The sequence below is a fragment of the Orcinus orca genome, chromosome 13 (assembly GCF_937001465.1).
Source record: "Orcinus orca chromosome 13, mOrcOrc1.1, whole genome shotgun sequence".
Taxonomy (NCBI): domain Eukaryota; kingdom Metazoa; phylum Chordata; class Mammalia; order Artiodactyla; family Delphinidae; genus Orcinus; species Orcinus orca.
In genome coordinates, this window is record NC_064571.1 from 69,248,747 (window position 1) to 69,272,841 (window position 24,095).

Genomic DNA, 24,095 nt, shown 5'->3' on the forward strand with positions numbered 1-24,095 from the left:
CCAAGTATAAGTACTGCTTTTTTGAGAATAATTAATTTCTGCCTTGTTAATTCCATTTCTATTTCTTAAATTACCTAAAATGGTAAAGCCATGTATTTTCTCCTATTTCTCACATTCAGTTACAAATAATAATAAAGTTTGTGGGTAATAACTTCACTCTACTCTTAATAAAGAGAGAGGGAAACTTTTATTAACAGCATTCTAGATCCTGACAAGGAACATCTTTATAGTTCAACATTTTCTACCTGTATTATTTACATTTTGTCTTCTATTATCTTATTTTGCTTTTCTTTAAATCTTAACCAGCTTGCCCTCCTTTTTTTTTTTTTTTTTTTTTAAAGATTTCTGTCCTCTCAGCAGGGCAAACACTCTTGTCCCCAACTCTCTCCTCCTTTATGCATATGCTTTCCTCTATAAGCAAGGAAGGCTGTTACCTGGATCTACCAGACAGTGATAGCTACTTGATTTGATTCAGTCCCGCAGATACTTACCAGAATCCATCTATCCAACCCTTTATTCCGTCTACCTTACTGCCTTACCTCAAAAACCAAAAACCAATCCTCTTTCTTGGCCAGTAGAAGTACTATAAAGAAGTTTCTTTTTGGCTATGTTTAAGAGGCTTATTAGCAAAGTAGCACTGTTTCATGATCTGAACAAATTCAAACTCAATTTCATTACATGAGCATGATGATAAAGCATAGTTAATTTTTAATAATATTCCCCAGATATAATACTGAAACTGCTCTAGGTTGACTAACCTTGCCAGTTTGCTCAGTTTCAGCACTGAAAGTCCTGGGAAACCCCTCAGGCCCAGTGACACTGGGTCAGTTGGCTCACCTGAGACTTTATGTAGTATTTATACTTTAGGTCAAACAAAACTCATGCTATGACCTTGAACTGCCCAGAATTTACATTTGACACTTGAATTTAAGTAGTCTAAAAGCTAGATGATGAATTTCTACTCTAAAAGTAATCAAAACAAACAAAAATCCAGCATTGAGGGGGAAAAAAAAAAGGACTAAGGAAAACAAAAGGCAAATTTGGTTGGAGATAGAAAATCTGACATAGAAAATAACAGTATCCTCTTTATTATAAAAATGATAAAATAGATCTTATATTCTTATTTTTAAGTACTCTATAATTACCCCATTACAATATTTTAAACCTACCAAATAATTTAAAGAAAGCAGTCATTTCCTGACGCTGTATAACTAGACAGGGTCCTTTGGGGCGTTTAGACTTGTCGCTATTATGTGCATTTTTTTCAGATGCTGGCCAACTATCTTTAAAAATAGGACGCTTCAGGTTAATGGGTTTTTTAGGCTGATGTGATCTATTTGACTCTGATTTTACATGTACAGTGACAGTAGGTGGTGTCTCACAACATAGCTGATTATGCCTCATTTTGGTTTCCCACAATTCCTGTAAAAATAAAACACACAGTTATTTATCACACTCTTGTTCACTTCTATATAAAAACAACAGATTGGATGACACTATCAGATGCAGTCATAGGAAATGTTACTGAACTTGCTACTAAAATGTTAGTTATGACAATGACTCACATGAGAAACTGCTTTTAGAATTTAGTACCAAGAAAAGCTATGCTTCCTTTGGGTAACTGATATGCCTTCTCTTCCCAAATAATAAGATCCTGCATACTATTTTGCTTTGACTACTAGGGAACTCAAAACCAAATTTTAAATTATAGAAACTATGCTGAGTTTATAATCTATTTGTGGTATTCCTTTTTCCTGATAATTTTTATTCTGCTTGTATTGACAATTTTATCATATTATTATGTCAGTCAAAGTTTTTATACAATAAGGCAAACTACTTCCAGAACTAAATTATTATCAACATCAATTATTATATTAAAAAGCAATCTCACACACAAAAAAGCATATTTTCTAACTGGTTAATTCCTTGATATGTTATAAAACTCACTGATTCAACAAGCATTGATTGTTATTTATTGAAAAGTTAAATACAATTCTAGCAAAGAAATGCATGGTATAAAGTGCATTGAGGGATTCTCATAAATTGGTCACTTTAATATCTTCTTTTTTTACCATCTTTATTGGAGTATAATTGCCTTACAGTGGTGTGTTAGTTTCTGCTTTATAACAAAGTGAATCAGCTATACATATACATATATCCCCATATCTCCTCCCTCTTGCGTCTCCCTCCCACCTTCCCTATCCCACCCCTCTAGGTGGTCACAAAGCACCCAGCTGATCTCCCTGTGCTATGTGGCTGCTTCCCACTAGCTATCTATTTTACATTTGGTAGGGTCACTTTAATTTCTAAAGTTGTGAGTGTATGACTATGCTATTTGAGTGGCCAATTACCAGTGTGAATGAATGTAAACTGTTATAGACTAATAAAAATTGAAACAAAGTTAATCCATCAATATGTAACAATATGCATAATCATTACCATGTTTGGTGGTAATTAGTTCACGTGATTACTAGTTAGCATTACTTTTACGGTCAAAGTACTTATAGGGTAATAGGAAATGTAGTTATGAATAGCCAAAGCAGGAAACTACTCTAAGACCCTAATGAGAACCTCTGAATCCATAACTCACAGTGACCCAGGCAGCCATGCCTCCCTTGATGTTCAAGGAGTCAGGTACAGATTCTCCTTCCTGACCCTCAGCAACTTCCCTGCTGAAGGAAGGAATGGAAAATAAGATTGGATATAGTGGGGCTAGATCAGCACTGTCCAATATAATGTGAGTCACTTTATATTTCTAAAGCCACATTTAAAAAGTACAAATAAGCAAGTGAATTTAATTTTAGGAATGTATTTTATGTAACCTAGTATATCCAAAATATCATTTTAACATGTAATCAATATAAAAACTAATGAGATACTTTACATTCTTTTTTTCATACTAAGTCTTTGAAATCTGGTGTTTACACTTACAGTGTATCTCAATTTTGGATGCTAAATTTCTAACAGTTAAAGTGAAATGTAGTCTTACCAAAACAATGATGTGGTACATAAGGGAAAAATATTTTACACTCCTTCAGTATTTAATTTTAAATTAAATAAAAGTAAAAATTCAATTCTTCAGTTGCAGTAAAAATTCTTCAGTTGCACCAGCCACATTTCAACTGCTCAACAACCACATATTAGACAGTACAGGGCTAGATTATGAAGAACTAGGCAGAGTAAATTATATTAAATTAATTCTATAATTGCTTCTCCTCCCTCTATTTTGCTTCCCTCCTCTCATCTTTCTTCCTAGATCCTAAGGTCCAAGCAAATCGAAGGCAATTATGGAGTTGAGGGTGGGGGAGTGCTACAAACTCCATAGAAAAAGGAATGGGTGATTAATTGTGCCTTGAGACTTGTGTTAAGAACGTTTTGCTACTTCCTGCCCACCTCATCTGGGAGACAGCTGGAGGTCTCATCTGCATCTTTTTTTTTTTTCCCCCCTCAAAGAAAGAGCAACCTTACAAATCTAGATGGAAAAAACTAAATAGTCAGGATTCTCACATTGGGGTGTGGGGGCAGGCTTGGGGGAGTGCGGGACAGATGTGCCAGAATATAGAATGGTTGTGGCATATCTCCCAGGATGTCAGTTTTACTTAACGTTACTTAATATTAAGTAACTTAAAAGCGTTGCTTTGTTAAAACAACCTTGGATATATCATGAAATAGAATGCAAATGTTCTATCAATCAAAAAAATAAATATGTTTTACACTATTCTGCTTCATATAAAATTTGAGAAAACAGAAAGAGGAGGAAATTCCTCAAATAGAGATTCACTGAGATTAATAACCAAACACTGGCAGGAGGGTTATGGAGAAGGACCTTAAGGAGAGAAGCTATCAATGCAACATTTTGGTCAAATTCCAACTTGAGGTAACTTCTATTTTTGCTCTTCATTTAGACATACTAAAAGAATGACAACAGTCAAATTATTAGTAGTATTTTTTAAGTTTGGCCGGCCGCGCGGCTTGCCGATCCTATTTCCCCCACCAGGGATCCAACACGGGCCCTGGCAGTGAAAGCAACGATTCCTAACCACTGGACCGCAGGAGAATTCCCAAGAATTTTTTTTTTTTTTTTTTTTAAGACAGAGGATTTTTCAGCACGACAGAAGGCAGAGGGACAGAGCCACCTGAGAATATACGTTAAAATACTGGAGAATAGACCTGGATTAAGACCTGATTCTCACTAGCGATTGGGTCTTAGGCTATTTAACTTCTGGGAGCCTCCATTTTCTCACTTGTGATACTGAGATAATAAAAGCAGCTATTTTTTTTTAGAACCTGGTACATAGTAAGTATTCAATTAAAGTTACTTACTAGGCATTGTTAATAATACATATTTTGTAGGCTTAGTGAGGAAAGGAACTATATGGATAATGCACAGTGCTGAATGCTTAGCAAAATCTCAATACATGCACAGCACTATTATTGTATCTTTTTTACAGGAAGGGTGTCTTCGAAAGAAAGAAGAGTCCCAATGTGACAGAAAACCAAATTTCACCTCAACTAGTACATGTAATTTAAATGTTAAAATTTTATTGGTAACAGAGACCATAGGTATTTTTTTTAATGTGCTCATGATAAAGAATAAAATTTGTAGAGACAGGATCTCAATTTTAACATAGCATGGGTTTATCAGTCTTTAAATGTTAAATTACTTCTAAAGTTTATTTATTTTTTAATATAAGCTAGTTGGCCTCCAGTCGTACTGGAAATGTAAGAAAGGGACATTAGTAAATTTTGATAAATGGGCCAAGGGAAAAGGCAGGTGGGCGGGCGTGCTGCGGGAAGGCACGAGCTCTTTCCTAAGCGCCTTCCTTCCCGAGGAGGGGAGCGCCCGCTGAGGAGAGGGCACGGCTAGCACTTGGGGACGCATCTCCCCCCAACCCCTTTGTCCCCTCCCCTCCCCCGCCCACTAGTGAGCACGAGCAGCTGAGCCAAAGAGCGCTGTGCCGGCGAAGCCCGACAAACCCGGCCGAGGGGAGCGCCCCGCCTCCCTCTTTCTACTTCGCCGCCGTCCCCGGCCCCGCGGCCCTGCGCCGGCAGGCGCCGTACGACCGCGACGCCCCTCCTCCCCGCCGGCACCTGAGGCGGGGAACTCACGGGCGGAAGGGGCCAAGACGCCGCCGCTACCTCACACACTGAGGGTGGCGTCGTTGGGGGAAAGAGGGGACGGAGGAACCAGGCACAACCAAAACTGGAAAGTTGCCGGCGAGGCCCGAAGCCAGGGCGCGAGCGGAGAGTACCTGCGGAAAACCGAGGCTAGTGAGCGGGGGCCGGGCCGGCGGGCAGCCTTCCCCAGACGCCCCAGGCCTCAGACGGTTGCTCTCAGGTTACTCCACCGCGGCACGGCGGGCTCGGAGACCTCCCGCCAACCCGGAGCGAGGCCGGCGCGGGCCAATCAGCGCTCAAAGCCGGTCTCCGGGGGGCGGGGCCAGCCCAAGGCACGCGCGTCTCCCCTCCCACCTCGCGCTGCACTCGCAGCCTCAGCCGCCTGCCCACCTTTGTCCCGTTACCCGGCCTTGCTTTCCCTCCCGGCAAGGTCCTGATAAAACGCCTCGACACTCCCAGACCGCTTCTTGCCTTCTAATGTAACGCCTTACCCTTGGACACTTACCAAAGTCAGGCTTGGATTAGAGCCATTTATCTTCCCTGCTGCGAGATGGAGAGGCCCTGCCGGGCTGGGACGTCAGGTCTTAACTTACCCCTCCTCCACCGCACTGGGCACACACACTGGCAGGAACGCGGTAAACGGAGACGTCAACAGCAGGAGGACGAAGAATCAGAGGTGAACTTCGCAGCAGCAATTGTAAATTACTGCTACGTTAAAATAACTGTAGAAACAGAGGAAGAGACAACCTAAACCAAAAAAGAAAGGTGTGAGCACCGTGGCTCTTTGTGAGAAGGGGTAATGTTATTCTATCCTGTTAAATCTATCGTTCCAAACTAATTTCTTCTACAGGAACCTTTTCTTTTTGACCTGGTGCCTGGGATGTAAGGTGCATAATAAATGTTTGTTCAATGAATAAGTAAAAGCATTCTTCATAGCTTTAAAATTTTGTACGTGACATCTTTTACTCTTCGCTTCCCTTCTATCTAATGTATAACCTGCTTTTTTCCCCCTGTTAACGTATCATGGCCTTTTTTCATGTTGCTACAGTCTTTCTGAGTATTCTTAACGACTGCATAATAGTCCAGAGTGGATGGACCAAATGTAAATCATTTTGATATTTGCATTGCTTCTAGATTTTTCAGTTACCACAACTATCACACTTAAAAAGCAATTTGGCCTTGCGTATTTGTGGCACTTCCTAGCAATTAGTTCCTCAGTCAGCAACTCTGAAGAATGAATATTTAGTTCCCTTCTTTCTCGGGCTCTCACACAGCTAGATGATGGCAAAAAATCACCTACATGAAAGCGGACACAATCTGCAAACTCATTTTTCCTTATAAGCATTTTGGATATTTTCCCCATGGCCCTTAAATGGGGGAATGAACCAAGAAGCATAAACTGGTTGTGAAAACCTTAAATACTGATTCTTCTAGGAAAACACTGCTTTGAGCCTCATTCTGTCTTTCCCTGGTGGTTCTCTTTTCCACAAGGTATCAGGGTTTATTGTGATTACTAATTTCCAGCCTTGAGTACACAGAATGTTTACTGAACAATGAATGACTACTGCAGGCATACTGCTTTGTTTTATTGTGCTTTGCAGATACTACATTTTTTACAAATTGAAGGTTTATGGCAATCCTGCGTAGAGCAAGTCTATTAGCGCCACTTTTCCAGCAGCATTTTCTCACTTCATGTCTGTCACGTTTGGCTAATTCTTGCAACATTACACACATTTTCATTATTATTATATTTGTTATGGTGATCCATGATCAGTGATCTTTGATGTTACTATTGTCATTATTTTGGGGTACCACAAACGGAGACCATAAAAGCAAACTTAATGCATCTATAAATGTGTGTTTTGATTGCTCCACTAACTGGCCATTCTCTTGTCTCACTCCCTTTCCTCAGGCCTATTCCCTGAGACACAATGAAATTGAAATCAGGCCAATTAGCAACCTTACAGTGGCTCCTAAGGGTTCAAGTGAAAGGAAGAGTTGCATGTCTCTCACTTTAAATCAAAAGTTAGGCCTCGGGCTTCCCTGGTGGCGCAGTGGTTGAGAGTCCACCTGCCGATGCAGCGGACACAGCTTCGTGCCCCGGTCCGGGAAGATCCCACATGCTGCAGAGCGGCTGGGTCTGTGAGCCATGGCCGCTGGGCCTGCGCGTCCAGAGCCTGTGCTCCGCAACGGGAGAGGCCACAATAGTGAGAGGCCCGCGTACCGCAAAAAAAAAAAAAAAAAAAAAGCTAGGCCTCTTTTCCATAAATGGGATTGCATATAAATTTATAAAAAATGAAATATTTGACATGTACAAAAGAATATTAGTAACATATATGCAAGCTTAGCATAAAACGAAACCTCAAGAAGCCACTGCCCACCCAAAAAGCATGAACCTAAGATCCAAGGAATAGAACATTAAACAATACTGTTGAGATTCTGTATGCTCCTCCTCCTCCCCTTACTTCCCAGCAGAGGTGACTTTTGTTTTTCCCATCCCCCCCCCAACTTACAGGATCTTAGTTCCCCCACCAGGGATTGAAAGTGCCGAGTCCTAGTCACTGGACCGCCAGGGAATTAATTCCCCCATTCCATTTTCTTTTTAGATTTACCGTATTCTTAAACACAAATCTTGTTTGAAAATTTAATACTCTTTGTATTCTTCATAGTTTCAAGATTTAGACACACTAATGAATGACAGTAAATCATTTTCATTCCTGTGTAGGATTATTCTGTAAATATACCATAATGAATCAATGCTTCTGTCAAGTCACTTGTATTATTTTTTGCTATGAATGCTCTGAGTATTCCCATGCACAGACCTCGTTATCAGCTGCTATGCCTCTGTAAAGCCAAATTAGTTATTTATAGCTTGCACAGGCTCTGATGAGTTGGTGTCTGGTCAGTGCCCGTGTATTAAAGTCAAATATTTTGAATACTACAATACTTCTGTTTATATATGTATGCCCCATGGTGCACTCACGTAGTTTTTCCATAAATGCTTTAAAGTGAAACTGATGGGTTTTAGAGTATGCAGTTTCAGCTATACAAGATTATCAATGCTAAATTCATTTCCCAGGTAGTTTTACCAGTTTTAAGTAAGTGTTTCCATTAGTCGACATCTTGCCAATGTCATATTTTCAGACTTTTTGTGACTAGATTATCTTTTAAGGTGTATTGTAGAGGACACCTTTATTTTCAGCACCCCTTTTCTAGGAAATATTCTACTGAACCTCCCAAACCACTTGGGTGTAGAGATAGCAGCTATATTCATGCAATATCATCTCTCTCCTTCCTCACTCACTGGAGTCATAAGGGCTGGCCCTTGATTCAAGCTGGGCAAAATTCCCTTCCTGGAATTCTGCACTATGACCAAGAATGCAGCCTGGCTGACTGCTCTTTTATATGGTAGAGATAAAGTCTTCAGAAGTATTAGGATAGAACAATAGATAGAAGGACTTTATAAAATTTCTCTCTAGAATAGTTTTCTCCACTGTACCTCACTTTTTTGCTCATTAATGAAAATATCTTTCTTGATTTCTCCCCATTCTTGCTTCTGCCTATGACATAATCCTTATTTGTTAAAATGAGGCAATAGCCTCTCCACTTTCAAGTTTTGATTCCTGGTTTTAAGTGTTCATATTTACTAGGTGACTTCTGAAACACAAAATGTTACACAAAACTATATCACTTTCCTAAAAATATTCGAAGTGGCTCACAACAAAGATGACTTTAAGGTCAATAAAACAGAACCTAAATAAACTATAGCAAAGGGGAGGCAAGAAAGTACCCATAAGGATCTTGGAAAGTTTGATTCTGAACAAGAGGCAACTTCCCCAGTGTGCCTGTCAGCAGCTAGCTGAGAAACGTTCCTTCAACTAACTGAACACTGACTTCTCATACTTACCAATATTTTACCAAATAAGGATTACAGGTTTGACAACAAACTATTTTTGCCATATAGACCCAGATCAATTTTCTCCTGAGACTATTCCAGCATTCTTGTACGAGACAAAAAGCAGTTAGATGAAGATAAATAAAAACTGCAACTATATTATTTTTTGCTAATTTCTCCAAAAGGTCACAGTGTCAAAATAGTGGTAGTAATAGTGATTTTTGAAACTCATTTGCCATTCATTAAACCAACATTTGCATACGTACTATGTGCTAGGCACTACTCTAGAAGCTGGAGACACATCAGCGAACAAAAGAGACAAAAAATCTCTGTCCATACATTCTAGTCAAAATTAGACTGATCTAGACCCAAAGGCTTCTAAGGACCAAATGGAAAAACTTTTTGAAGGAACGCCCAACATATTAACGGATCTGTACAGCAAATAATTGATTTTCTTTCAAAAATGGAATAGATCACAATTTGTGGTAACCTGTCAGTGAGGATACCCAAATAGTTTAGGATACTCACTTAATAAAAGATTAGGGTACCCCACGAAAAACAGGCTGTACAGTACAGTAATAGAAAGCTGTTTTTTTAAAAAACATATTTATTGAGTATATATGGTGTACTGCTATAAAGTGGTGTTTTCTTTTTAAAATTTATTTATTTAATTTATTTTTGGCTGCGTTTGGTCTTTGTTGCTACTTGTGGGCTTTCTCTAGTTGCGGCGAGCACGGGCTACTCTTCGTTGCGGTGTGCGGGCTTCTCATTATAATGGCTTCTCTTGTTGCGGAGCACGGGCTCTAGGCACATGGGCTTCAGTAGTTGCAGCTCGCGGGCTCTAGATCATAGGCTCAGTAGTTGTGGCACACGAGATTAGTTGTTCCACAGCATGTGGGATCTTCCCGGACCAGGGCTCAAACCCGTGTCCCCTGCATTGGCAGGCGGATTCTTAACCACTGCGCCACCAGGGAAGCCCTATTAAATAGAAAGCTTTTAACCTAGATTTTTGATATTATCAAATTAATTTCAGTGGTGTTACCAGGCCCCAGCTAGAGATGGGCTACAAAAACCTGGGGCAATTATCCCAGGAGACAGGGATTTGTTTCTAAAACTTAAGGCATATACTGCATAACAGATGTGTAACAGAGAATGGGATCCTCGGCCTCACATAAGTTCTTCTGAGGTATTGAAGTAGGTTATTAATTTTTAATTTGGTAAGTTGAGTAGTTTCCTGAGTTCGACTGGAATACGATTTTTCAAGTGATTCCACCCCTCACGCCTGCATTCTCAGGAATCCTTATTACACTAAGAGAGCTAGAGACAGAGCTCATGTTTACCCCAAGAATGGTGGGGTAGGTGTCAGTCTGTTAATAATCTGTTGGTAAGTGACAGCATTTTCAGAAACTATGCCAATATCAGTTTTTAAAAAAATATTGTATTCAATTTCTTTTTTTAATTAATTAATTAATTTATGGCTGTGTTGGGTCTTCGTTTCTGTGGGAGGGCTTTCTCTAGTTGCGGCAAGCGGGGGCCACTCCCCATTGCGGTGCGCGGGCCTCTCACTATCGTGGCCTCTCTTGTTGCGGAGCACAGGCACCAGACGCGCAGGTTCAGCGGTTGTGGCTCACGGGCCCAGCCGCTCCGCGGCATGTGGGATCTTCCCAGACCAGGGCTCGAACCCGTGTCCCCTGCATTGGCAGGCAGATTCTCAACCACTACGCCACCAGGGAAGCCCCCAGTATCAGTCTGAGAATCACATATTGGAGGCAGTTGGATAAAAAAAGTTTCATCACCCCGGTTTTGTTTCCTCGGCTCTTTTTTCCTAAGAAATACACTAGGAGATTTAAGACTTAAGTTATTCCAGTTAAACGTATTACATACATTAAGGACTCCTCTGGACTACTTCTTTCCTGTTGTACTGTATTCTGTCTTTGTGACTTTGTCAATAATCATGTTTATACATGATAGACTATAAATTAGTGTGCTAAAAGGCACACTATTGTAATAATAATTATAGTTGGTGTAAAAGTCTGATAGCTTCACGTTTAGTTGTGGTGTCATTGCTCTCTCGGGAAGAATTTTGGCCTGTACATCTACTGAATAACTCAGATTTAAGAAGCTGCAAAAATTAAAACACATCTTACTTGGTGAGCCCAGGCCAGGCTTGACTGAAAACCTCCAGGGATAGATCTTAGGTTCCCACCTTTTTGCACGCAGTATCAAAGAAATGCTGATTTTCTTTCTGACTTACTTCACTCTGTATGACAGACTCTAGGTCCATCCATGTCACTACAAATAACTCCATTTCGTTTCTTTTTATGGCTGAGTAATATTCCAGTGTATATGCATGCTAACACATATATATGGAATCTAAGGAAAAAAAAAAAGGTCATGAAGAACCTAGGGGCAAGATGGGAATAGACACAGACCTACTAGAGAATGGACTTCAGGATATGGGGAGGGCGAAGGGTAAGCTGTGACAAAGTGAGAGAGTGGCATGGACATATATACACTACCAAACGTAAAATAGATGGCTAGTGGGAAGCCGCCGCATGGCACAGGGAGATCAGCTGGGTGCTTTGTGACCACCTAGAGGGGTGGGATAGGGAGGGTGGGAGGGAGGGAGACGCAAGAGGGAAGAGATGGGAACATATGTATATATATAACTGATTCACTTTGTTATAAAGCAGAAACTAACACACCATTGTAAAGCAATTATACTCGAATAAAGATGTTAAAAAAAAAGATTCGAAGGCAAAATACAAATTACCATGAATGCTAAAAGTTTGAGTCAAAATTATTTAAATAAAATCATTTTAGAAAAATTAAAAAAATAAAAATAAAAAAAAGAAATGCTGAATCTGTGAGCTTCAGGCAGTTTGTTCTCGCTCCCTTTCACATACATACAACACACACCTCACAACACATTTGTAATCTTCCATTCTATTGATACCCAGAACAATCTGGGTTACAAGTAAGATTTTGTAACCACATTAGCTAGCAAAGATCCCTAAGAGGAAAAAAGATTTACAGCCACTTCTGTAAAAATAAGGTTTAATAAAAACACTGGCAATCTGTACAAGAAAGAAAATAATAAGAAATTAAATAAGTTTATGATTTAATGTCAGCCAATGTAAGAGGTGGTAGCTGAAGGAAGTTTTTACTTTAAAAAATCTTCTAGGCGGCCGCTGAGGTCTCGGGCTGCTGCCGCCGGGCTGCTGGCGAGGCAGGGTTCGGGCCTGGCCGGGCAGCTCCGGAGCGGCGGGGCAGGGGGGCTGGGAGGCGGGGCTGGGACCTCGCCGGGACCCGATGCGGTTAGGTTCTAGGAGCTCCCAGCATTTCTGCCTTGGGACAGCCACGCATCTAATTCTGCAAAGTACTTTTATATGTAAAACTTGTAAAGGATCAGAACAATGCCTCCAAGACCATCATCAGGTGAACTGTGGGGCATCCACTTGATGCCAAGACTCCTAGTAGAATGTTTACTACCAAATGGGATGATAGTAACTTCAGAATGCCTCCGTGAGGCTACACTAATAACTATAAAACATGAACTATTTAAAGAAGTGAGAAAATACCCTCGCCATCAACTTCAAGATGAATGTTCTTACCTTTTGTGTTACCCAAGAAGCAGAAAGGGAAGAATTTTTTCATGAAACAAGACGACTTTGTGACCTTACGCTTTTTCAACCCTTTAAAAAAGTAACTGAACCATTAGGCAACCATGAAGAAAAGATCCTCAACCGAGAAACTGGTTTTGCCGTTGGCATGCCAGTGTGTGAATTCGATATGGTTAAAGATCCAGAAGTACAGGACTTCGAAGAAATATTCTCAATGTTTGTAAAGCTGTGGATCTTACGGATCTCAATTCACCTCATGGTAGAGCAATGTATGTCTATCCTCCAAATGTAGAATCTTCACGAGAACCGCCAAAGCGCATACATAATAAATTGGATAAAGGGCAAATAATAGTGGTGATTTGGGTAATAGTTTCTCCAAATGACAAGAAGTATACTCTGAAAATCAAACCATGACTGTGTGCCAGAACAAGTAATTGCTGAAGTGATCAGGAAAAAAATTCAAAGTATGTTGCTATCATCTGAACAACTGAAACTCTGTGTTTTAGAATATCAGGGCAAGTATATTTTAAAAGTGTGTGGGGCTTCCCTGGTGGCGCAGTGGTTGAAAGTCCGCCTGCCGATGCAGGGGACACGGGTTCGTGCCCTGGTCCAGGAGGATCCCACATGCCGCGGAGCGGCTGGGCCCGTGAGCCATGGCCGCTGAGCCTGCACGTCTGGAGCCTGTGCTCCGCAACGGGAGAGACCACAACAGTGAGAGGCCCGCGTACCGCAAAAAAAAAAAAAAAAAAAAAAAAAAAGTGTGTGGATGTGACAAATACTTTCTAGAAAAATATCCTTAGTGTAAGTATATAAGAAGCTGTATAATGCTTGAGAGGATGCCCAGTTTGATGCTGATGGCTAAAGAAAGGCTCTACTCTCAACTGCCAATGGATTTTTACAATGCCATCTTATTCCAGATGCATCTCCACAGCTACACCATATACGAATGGAGAAACATCTACAAAATCCCTTTGGGTTATGAATAGTGCACTCAGAATAAAAATTCTTTGTGCAACCTATGTGAATGTAAATATTTGAGACACTGACAAGATCTATGTTAGAACAGGTATCTACCATGGAGGAGAACGCTTATGTGATAATGTGAACACTCAAAGAGTACCTTGTTCCAATCCCAGGTGGAATGAATGGCTGAATTAAGATATATACATTCCTGATCTTCCTCATGCTGCTCGACTTTGCCTTTCCATTTGTTCTGTTAAAGGCCGAAAAGGTGCTAAGGAGGAACACTGTCCATTGGGCTGGGGAAATATAAACTTGTTTGATTACACAGATACTCTAGTATCTGGAAAAATGGCTTTGAATCTTTCGGCAGTACCTCATGGACTTGAAGATTTGCTGAACTCTAATGGTGTTACTGGATCAAATCCAAATAAAGAAACTCCATGTTTAGAGTTGGAGTTTGACTGGTTCGGCAGTGTGGTGAAGTTTCCAGATATGTCAGTGATTGAAGAGCATGCCAATTGGTCTGTATCCCGAGAAGCAGGATTTAGTTATTCCCATGCAGGACTGAGTAACAGACTAGCTAGAGACAATGAATTGAGAAAATGCTAACAGCTCCAAGCAATTTGTACATGAGATCCTCTATCTGAAATCACTAAGAGATTTTCTGTGGAGCCACAGACACTTGTGTAACTATCCCTGAAATTCTACCCAAATTAACTCTGTCTGTTAAATGGAATTCTAGAGATGAAGTAGCTCAGATGTACTGCTTGGTAAACGATTGGCCTCCAATCAAACCTCAACAGGCTATGGAGCTTCTGGACTGCAATTACCCAGATCCCATGGTTCAAGGTTTTGCTGTTCAGTGCTTAGAAAAATATTTAACAGATGACAAACTTTCTCAGTACCTAATTCTGCTAGTACAGGTCCTAAACTATGAACAGTATTTGGATAACCTACTTGTGAGATTTTTACTCAAAAAAGCATTGACTAATCAAAGGATTAGGCACTTTTTCTCTTGGCATTTAAAATCTGAGATGCACCATAAAACAGGTTTGGCCTGCTTTTGGAGTCCTATTGCTGTGCATGTGGGGTGTATTTGAAACACCTGAACAGGCAGGTTGAAGCTATGGGAAGAGCTCATTAACTTAACTGACATTCTCAAACAAGAGAAGAAGGATGAAACACAGAAGGTGCAGATGAAGTTTTTAGTTGAGCAAATGCGGCTGCCAGATTTCATGGATGCTCTTCAGGGCTTTCTATTGCCTCTAAACCCTGCTCATCAGCTGGGAAATCTCAGGCTTGAAGAGTGTCGAATTATGTCCTCTGCAAAAAGGCCACTGTGGTTGAATTGGGAGAACCCAGACATCACATCAGAATTACTCTTTCAGAACGAGATTTTTTAAAATGGTGATGATTTATGGCAAGATATGCTAACACTTCAAATTATTTGCATTATGGAAAATATCTGACAAAATTAAGGTTTTGATTTTCAAATGTTACCTTATGGTTGTCAATTGGTGACTGTGTGGGACTTACTGAGGTGGTGAGAAATCCACACTATTATGCAAATTCAGTCTAAAGGAGGCCTGAAAGGTGCCCTGCAGTTCAACAGCCACACACTACATCAGTGGCTCAAAGACAAGAACAAGGGAGAAATATGCAGCCATCGATCTGTTTACATGTTCATGTGCTGGGTATTGTGTTGCTATCTTCATTTTGGGAATTGGAGATGGTCACAATAGTAACATCATGGTTAAAGATGATGGACAACTGTTTCATACAGATTTTGGACACTTTTTGGATCACAAGAAGAAAAAATTTGGTTATAAACGAGAGCGTGTACCATTTGTTTTGACCCAAGATTTCTTAATAGTGATTAGTAAAGGAGCCCAAGAATGCACAAAGATAAGAGAATCTGAGAGGTTTCAGGAGATGTGTTACAAGGCTTATCTAGCTATTCGGCAGCATGTCAATCTCTTCATAAATCTTTTCTCAATGATGCTTGGCTCTGGAATGCCAGAACTACAATCTTTTCATGATACTGCATACATTCGAAAGACCCTAGCTTTAGATAAAACTGAGCAAGAGGGTTTGGAATATTTCATAAAACCAATGATACACACTATGCCGGCTGGACAACAAAAATGGATTGGATCTTCCACACAATTAAGCAGCATGCTTTGAACCGAAATGATAACTAAGAAACTGAAAGCTCAGTATCTGGATTCTATATTGCACTGTTAATAACTGTCAACAGGCAAAGACTGACTGCACAGGAAATGCACAATCCATGAACAGCATTAGAATTTACAGCAAGAATAGAAATAAAATACTATATAATTTAAATAATGTAAACGCAAACAGGGTTTGATAGAACTAATTCATTTCAAAATTAAGCTTTACAATAATGTGCAATTTCATGTTATGCCTTAAGTCCAAAAAGGTAAACTTCATGATTGTTTGTATCTTTTTTTAAAAAACAAAAAAACCCCCAAAATATATAGAAATGATGGAGAAGGAAAAAGAATGATTTTTTTGTCTTGCAAATGTTTCATGTTTTGAAATGTGCACACAACAAAGTCTATTATTGCATTAGGTCCATGTAAACTGGAGTTTGATGTTAAATTACACTAAGATTGGAAAATAATGAAAATTTCTTATTAAAAATGTTTTTTCTAATCAGGGGATTTATTTAGAAATTCTGGCATTCAAAAGTACAGGTAAAACTGAACAAGAGATCAAACTTTCTACACTGTATCTAAATTTCACTTCTGTTGAAACATTATAAAGAGAATAAAGATAATAAAACTTTCATCATATACTTATAGGGAATCAATTTATGTTTTATTGAACTGCTGTTGATTTTGCAAGGTACCCTGTCACTTTAAACTCTCTTTAACCACTTTTTAGCTGTTTAAGGAAATTATAAAACACTGAAATCTACTAGCAAAAAAGGGATAGAGTATTTCTACGTGAGGGCACTGGTATAGTCAGGCTATTAAGTGTTTTCTCAGGCACAGCTTTTATTCAGGGATGGATTTACAAGGAAGAGAAGAGGTGGATTGAGTCAGGGCAGCAAGAGTAAAGTAAGCCTATTTTCCTTCTCTAAACACATTTTTAATGTAAAGATGTGAAAGAAAAAAATTTGTTCTTTTTGTTCAGAAGTTAACAGTTGCCAAGTAGACAGGAATGTACGTGAACTTATATATGGAGATATACTTAAGTTCCTTGGCTCGATATAACACACTTTTATATACTCTTAAGGGACACATCTCAAGATGCTCCTGGTTTTCCCTTAGACAAATTTTTTTTTTTTTAAGGCCTATTATAACCTCTTCCACTTCCAACCAGCCACATTTTAAACTTTAAAATTCTGCTTGCAGGTATTTTGACTCAACATTTTGAACAAACCTGTCCTGCTGATCATGATTAAAATTGGTCCCCGGGCAAAATTAAAATAATGAATGGTAAAGCTTCAAATGCAATTTGTAGTTGATTCTTTCCATTCAAGAACAGAAATGGACCATAATAATCCATGTGATCATCACATTATCACCGTTATCTAGTGTGTTTAATGACTCTGAATGTCATGACGTTTAGAATAAATCTGAATATAGAAAATTATTAAAAATGAGAGGAAAAATGATATAAATTAGCAACAGGGAAGAACAAATTAGTGACACTAGAATTATAGGATATTTTTCTGCTAAGAAAGTTTTATTTATTTCAAGTAGCAGAGTTACCAAGCAAATAATATTTGTAATGAACACATTATAGGAATAGAAGCTGTTAAAGTATTTTAAGACTGCTTGAATAATTTTAAAACATGATAAATTTCTATTCTTCAAATTCAGCGACCAATATTAATTTGCTTAATTAGTGACTATTTTTTTCATATTCAGTACTGACCTGGCTAAATTACTACAAAAACCCAATATGTAGGATCCAAATTAATGTGTTTTACTATTACTAAGATTAATAAAAGACTGCCCTGTCTCCTGCCAAAGGTTTATTTTCTAGACCCCCTTCACACTACGCTGATAAGAATACATCTAAAATTCTATTAAAAATTGCTCAACTTACTCTTCAGCTAGGAAGATATTTAAATCACATTAGATAAAAAGCCTGTGTGACCTAACCTAATACATCATATGCAGTACACGGACAAATTTAAAAAAGAACCAATTCAGTATGCGTCAAAAACATTAAAATCTATTTGAATAAAATGTGTTTAAATGTCTCATTGTAAAGGAAAAAAAAAAAAAGGAATAAAATAACCAGTCAGGCTTCATATCAATTAGACAACTTTTACTAAATGAGAAAACTACATTTAAAATGTGCTTTAAAACAAAATGGAATTAGAAAAAAAAGACATATGCATTTGAAAGAACGTTGCACTGTGCTGAAAATCAAATCTCTTGCAGTAATACAATATGCCAATTCTTAAAACGTAAGTTAACAGAATTCTCAATTTAACAATTTCAAAGACGATATTAAGGTCAAGAATTTCACATCTATGGTAGCACTTGTAGAAGGGCATTTATAAATATGATGTCCATCCCTATGAAGCTTACAAATTTGACAACGCTCAATAAAAGCTTTGAGAATCACATCCAAAAGTGTTGCATCCAAAGCATCACAAATCTGTGTCCTGTAAGTTCTCCTTCTAAAATCTTTATGTTGACTTTTCTATTCCTGTCATTTGTTAATACTACCCTTAAAAAAAAAAAAGAGAACAGGAATAGAAATGCTGCAATAAACCCTTGATCATGTACAGAAATTATTGCTACTATAGTTCACTACAAAGCATGTCTATACAATATCATATGAACTTTGATCATGAAAAATCAGAATAAAAATCTTTAGTGACATAAGCCTTACAATCGTATACAACATTCACATGGCAATATTAGACAGTCAAGCACCCAATACCCATAGTTGACAAATGTCCCACTGACCAGCATTCATTTAAATACATCCTTCGTACAGAGGGAGGAAAAAAGAGATAATGTCAGCTTTCCAAGGCTTGTCAAAAAAGGATTCTCATGTTCTGTGGATCTAAAAACAAACAACAACAACAACAAAAACCAAAAAACAAAACCAATGCAGGTGAGGGTGTTACCAGAAAGTTAAGCATGCCAAAAAGGTGTTTCGTGCGAATTAAAACCTAAAGCCAAGGTACCACATAATCACATTACCAACTAGTTGGGTATACTAAATGAGCCTTATCTTAAAGTTAAATGAAAATGCTACTGCACAATAGAGCATCAATAAGTTAAAATTAGAGTGCACAAATCCAAATCAGTGGCAATTTCTGTATAAAGCAAAATATTCACTATCAGCTGTAATGTTTGCCCAAACTGATTAAATCACTCGATTGGACAGTTTGCATATTTTTAAAAAATATCTCTAAAATTCCTTTTTACTGTAATGAGGCATAAGTTTTCTTAGTAAGATCAAACAGGTACATAAGTAAATAAGCAATAGAAAATTAAGGTCGATGAATGTCTTTAAAGCTCTTCCCACATTTCACTTTTTAAAATGTCTGGGAAAAAATTTAAAGAATTTGCCATTATTTTAGCAAAAACAAACAAAACAAAACAAAAACAAGCCCCAAATAATTAAACAACCAAGCAACACTAAAACCACATTACACAGATGGATCATCATGCTTTCATCTGGTTTAACTATCACATCTAGTTTAACTGGGATGCTTTTCAACTTTAAAAACTGTGATACGTGAAGATGTAAATTTAATGGGCAATTCTGAATTTGGATTTAACTTTGTTGAATATTATAACAGAGTATACTTATTACAATACAGTGTAGCACATCTTTCTATTAGAAAAAAATTTAAGATCCTTTACCCGTCTCCTTAAGTTAAAGGTGTGACATCATAAAGGGTGTCAAATGGCTGGATGGTTTTACAGTGCACACTTATATATTATGAAGTATGTCCTTAACAAATCTGATGGTTTCTTTACAGAGTTCCTTTCTTCACCTTTTCTTCGGTGGATTAGCTGTTCGAGGTGGAGTGACGGGACGTCCTGAATTCAGTCCACCATATTGGTACTTAGCTTTCTTTTCAGATGGTTTCAATATCTTAAAGTAAATAATTTAGTAACAATGTTATTTTTTCAAGTACAATAAGTTTAAGGAAATTACTGTTACAATAGTGGGCCTTTCAATAAATGACATCAATTATAAAACTGTAGAAGAAAACAGCAAAGTTCCACAAACATTTCTCACATTTAAAGAGTACAGTAAATGTCTGAATATTGCTATTATTGGTCATTCCATTGATAATTTTAAAATTTTATTTATTTTATTTTTTATTGGCGTATAGTTGCTTTACAAGGTTGTGTTATTTTCTGCTGTACAAAAGCTCAAGTACACAAATCCCTTCAACTACCCAATCCTTAGACTTAAGTATCAATAAAAAAATTTTCAAATTAGCGTATCTCTATGACGAAGAAAGAATACTAGTTTAAGAGTCAAAACACCTAGGTTCTCATCATAATTCTTCTACTATTTAGAGGGTAATTAGTCACAAACTCTTCAGATCTTAATTTATTATGTGTACACAGATCTTTTATTTTAAAAAAGCTATATATATTAGATACCATAAAGTTCACCCATTAAAATGTAACAAGTCAACAATTTTTTATATACTTGCAGCTATACAACCACTGCTATAATCTTAACATTAGAACATTTTGTCACCCCAGGAAGAAACCTTGTTCCCATAAGCAATCACTCCCTCCCTATTTCCATTCTCCACTCCCCTAAAACTCCCTTCAACTCCAAGCAATCACTACTTTACCTTCTCTATTGATTTGTCTTTTCTGGCTATTTTAAATAAATGAAACCACACAATGCGTGGTCTTTTGTGACTGGCTTCTTTCACTAAGATAATGATTTTGATGTTGTAGCATATATTAGTCCTTCATTACTTTTTTTTTTTTGGCCATGCCACACGGCTTATGGGATTTTAGTTCCCCAACCAGGGATCAAACCAAGGCCCTTGGCAGTGAGAGTGCAGAGTCCTACCATTGGACCCACCAGGAAATTCCCAGTACTTCATTACTTTTAATTGCCAAACAATACGCCATTTTATGGATATTCCACATTTTGTTTATTCACTCTTTAGCTAGTGGCCATCTGGGTTATTTCTACCTTTGGCTGTTATAAATAATGCTCCTATGAATATGCATGTGCATGTATTTGAGTACCTGTTTTCAATTCTTTCAGGTATATACCTAGGAGTGGAATTGCTGGGTCATATAGAAATTCTATGTTTAACTTTTTGAGGAACTGCCAAACTGTTTTGCGAAGCAGCCACACCATTTTCCATTCCCACTATCAATGCATAAGGTTCCAACTTCTCCACATCCTCACCAATACTTGTTACTATCTGACATTTAAAAATTATGTTTATTCTTCTGGGTGTAAACACAGCTTTAATCTACATTTCAGGTAGAGAATTTCAGTATTTACATAAAAAACGTGTAGAAAAGATTCATAAGCATTTTTATTCACAGTGTCATAGTGCCCCGGTGGGAGGGGCGGGATATATTAATACAACTCCATTATGGCAACTGTTGAAGGATAAGGCCTGGTTACTATGTTTAAACTGAAAATGAGAAATCAAACATTTAGCATTCAAGTCTACTAACTGATAGAAACAAACCCCTTCTACATTTAAAAAGAGAAATACAGTGTGTGATATTAAGGACATAAAATAACCTTTGCAAAAAGCTAAGTATTAAAGTGACTTAAGTCCATGAACAAGAATGATTTTAAGGAGCACACTAAAGTTAAAGCTGGTCTCTTTTTTTTTTTTTTGCGGTACGTGGGCCTCTCACAGTTGTGGCCTCTCCCATTGCGGAGCACAGGCTCCGAACGCGCAGGCTCAGCGGCCATGGCTCATGGGCCTAGCCGCTCCGCGGCATGCGGGATCTTCCCGGACCGGGGCACAAACCCGTGTCCCCTGCATCGGCAGGAGGACTCGCAGCCACTGCGCCACCAGGGAAGCCCTGGTCTCTTTTTAAAATGTAAATGTCTCTATGTTCACAAATTGATACTTTAAGATTATCTGGAAAATTTTTCTTAGGTAAATATTCTACATTATTTTAATCGAAGTTCATAATATAACTCTCTCCACTCAACGCCTGTCCTACCTATTCATCTTGCAGAAGAAAACAAAATCTAAATTATTCACTGAATTTACATTCTTTTAGTAGGTAAGCCACTATCTAAGGATTCATACAGGAATTTAACAATTTAAACATCTGCATCAAGAATGACTGACACGACTCAGGTTTCCTAAAACTCTAATTATGGGTTATATACCAAAAAGACTGGAGCGTTTGTGAATGAAAATAGAAATCTCTAAAGGAGTCTATGAGTGATTTTACTTCTGAACAAAACTGATTTTCTATACTAACTGAAGGGAAGAACACAATCTGAAAGAAAATTCTTCTGACAATAGTTTTAATTAGATTTCTAGTTGTTAAAACCTTTTGGTTACCAAAGGGGAAAAGGGGTGGCGGAGGGATAAATTAGGAGTTTGGCATTAGAGGATTCAAACTACTATATATAAATTAGATAAACAACAAGGTTCTACTGTATAACACAGGGAACTATATTCAATATCCTGTAATAAATCACAATGGAAAAGAATATGAAAAAGAATACATATATATGTATAACTTAATCACTGCTTTACACCAGAAACTAACACAACATTGTAAATCAACTATACTTCAATTAAAAACAAAAGAGGGGCTTCCCTGGTGGCGCAGTGGTTGAGAGTCCGCCTGCCAATGCAGGGGACACGGGTTCGTGCCCCGGTCCGGGAAGGTCCCACATGCCGCGGAGCAGCTGGGCCCATGAGCCATGGCCGCTGAGCCTGTGCGTCCGGAGCCTGTGCTCCGCAACAGGAGAGGCCACAACAGTGAGAGGTCCGTGTACCGCAAAAAACAAAACAAACAAAAAAACAAAGAAAAAAAGAGATTTCTAGTTGTTCAAAGTTTATATATTATATCATACCTGAAATGAACACATCAAAGTTTCATCCACACTCATCATTCCACCAGCATTATCAAACTCGCCACAGTAATTTGGGGCTGAAAATAGGGTTACCAATTGTCGCTTAGCAAAGAATTCATATCCATCTTCCACCACCTGGCAAAGGAAAAGTCAAAAGAAAAAACACACTTATTTATGTGTTCTTTGAAATTCTCAACCATTAATACTAATTAAGATTAATGTGACAAATACCTGAAAAGAAAAACAAAACCCTGTTTTGTTTTGGAAGCTTGATTTTTGTTCCACTTTCTAATTTCCTATTAGTATTACATAGCCACACACTGAAAACTTTTACTAAGTTGAGCTTACTGTACACAGATAACGCTACAAAAAATTAGCTGCCTATAGATTACACTTCTTTGTGTGTAACTCTTTTCCTTAATGATTTAATGAGTGAACTAAACAATTTATGTTTCCCAGTCTACAGATTTGAGAGGTATGCAATGACATGTAAATATTTTCTATTTATTTGTAGTAGGCAAGAATACTTTCTAAAGTCTTCTAGGTATTCTTTGATTAAGCAAAATTATCCTACAATACTTGGAGAAAGCACTTCCACAATTATTTACATTTTTATATAATTCCTACTTTAGTATCAGGTACATGTGCCGGTTGTTATTACCTCATGGTAAAATTTAGATATTAACCTTTTCTGTTAAGACTCTGTCCACCTTATCTACTCCAGCTCAGCATACTGCTTGGCACTCAGTATGTCCTTTTAGTTCTTAGTTTGCTCGTTCACTTGTTTATTTATTCACGTATTTACTAAAAGAACAGGGTTTTAAAAAAAGGAAATATCTGTAGTTTGTGTTGTTTCCCATCATAAATCTCTTAATTTTAGAAACAGTAAGTTTGAAAATAAGCAGAACAGGATTTTGGAGGTGTCTAGAAAAAGATCATGCAAACTAAGGTAGTTCAGTAACCTGACTTTTAAAAATCATCACTATTTCTGAAAAGACAAATGAATAGAGACCTATAGCTGAAAAAACTGATTATCAGTGGATATTTCATTAGGAAACCCAGCAACTCTGCCCTGTTATCTTGTGGAAGACTTATTTTAATTTACCTAAACTATAAATACAATGTTCACTGATTAAAAAATATGCCCAAAGCAAAGGATTTGGGGACATAACTTCACTTAATTGAACTAGGAAATTTTAATAGAAAAAAAGGCATTTGATATACAACATGTGCAGAAAATGAGAGGCCTGTCATCTTTGTTATCACATAGGATCACATAAAGAAGGTAGAAGTAGTCAAGGGTTATGGGGAGCAAGACCACAGAAAAAAGGGGAGTACTGTAGAATAGCATATAATTAACAAATTTTGCCTTAACGAAGAAATAACAAGGAATCTTTAAGTATTATACTTACAAATTTCAAATAATTAAAAAAGTAGCAAAAAAA

General features: G+C 37.9%; 2 protein-coding genes and 1 pseudogene across 5 annotated transcripts in view; 1 reads left to right on the forward strand and 2 right to left on the reverse strand.

Annotated features, from left to right (window-relative positions):
* The window catches only part of SPDYA (speedy/RINGO cell cycle regulator family member A), a 34,002-nt gene extending 28,545 nt beyond the window's left edge, over positions 1-5,457 (reverse strand). The window contains exons 1-3 of one of the 2 annotated variants that reach the window (XM_033425208.2): positions 5,253-5,457; positions 2,591-2,672; positions 1,170-1,422 (exon numbers count right to left, since the gene is read on the reverse strand). In XM_033425208.2, the coding sequence (XP_033281099.2) occupies positions 1,170-1,422; positions 2,591-2,608 (271 nt within the window). In that variant the 5' untranslated portion in view covers positions 2,609-2,672; positions 5,253-5,457. The remainder of the gene's footprint in view (positions 1-1,169; positions 1,423-2,590; positions 2,673-5,252) is intronic. The other variant, XM_049696345.1, reaches the window with a different exon arrangement.
* A 6,829-nt stretch (positions 5,458-12,286) lies between these two features.
* Positions 12,287-13,361, forward strand: LOC101277253 (phosphatidylinositol 4,5-bisphosphate 3-kinase catalytic subunit alpha isoform-like; annotated as a pseudogene).
* Positions 13,362-17,886: 4,525 nt separating this feature from the next.
* Positions 17,887-24,095, reverse strand: part of PPP1CB (protein phosphatase 1 catalytic subunit beta) — a 37,613-nt gene continuing 31,404 nt past the window's right edge. For all 3 annotated transcript variants that reach the window (XM_004268170.4, XM_012532449.3, XM_049696344.1), the window contains exons 8-9: positions 22,651-22,785; positions 17,887-19,701 (exon numbers count right to left, since the gene is read on the reverse strand). In XM_004268170.4, coding sequence (XP_004268218.1) covers positions 19,597-19,701; positions 22,651-22,785 — 240 coding nt within the window. In that variant the 3' untranslated portion in view covers positions 17,887-19,596. The remainder of the gene's footprint in view (positions 19,702-22,650; positions 22,786-24,095) is intronic.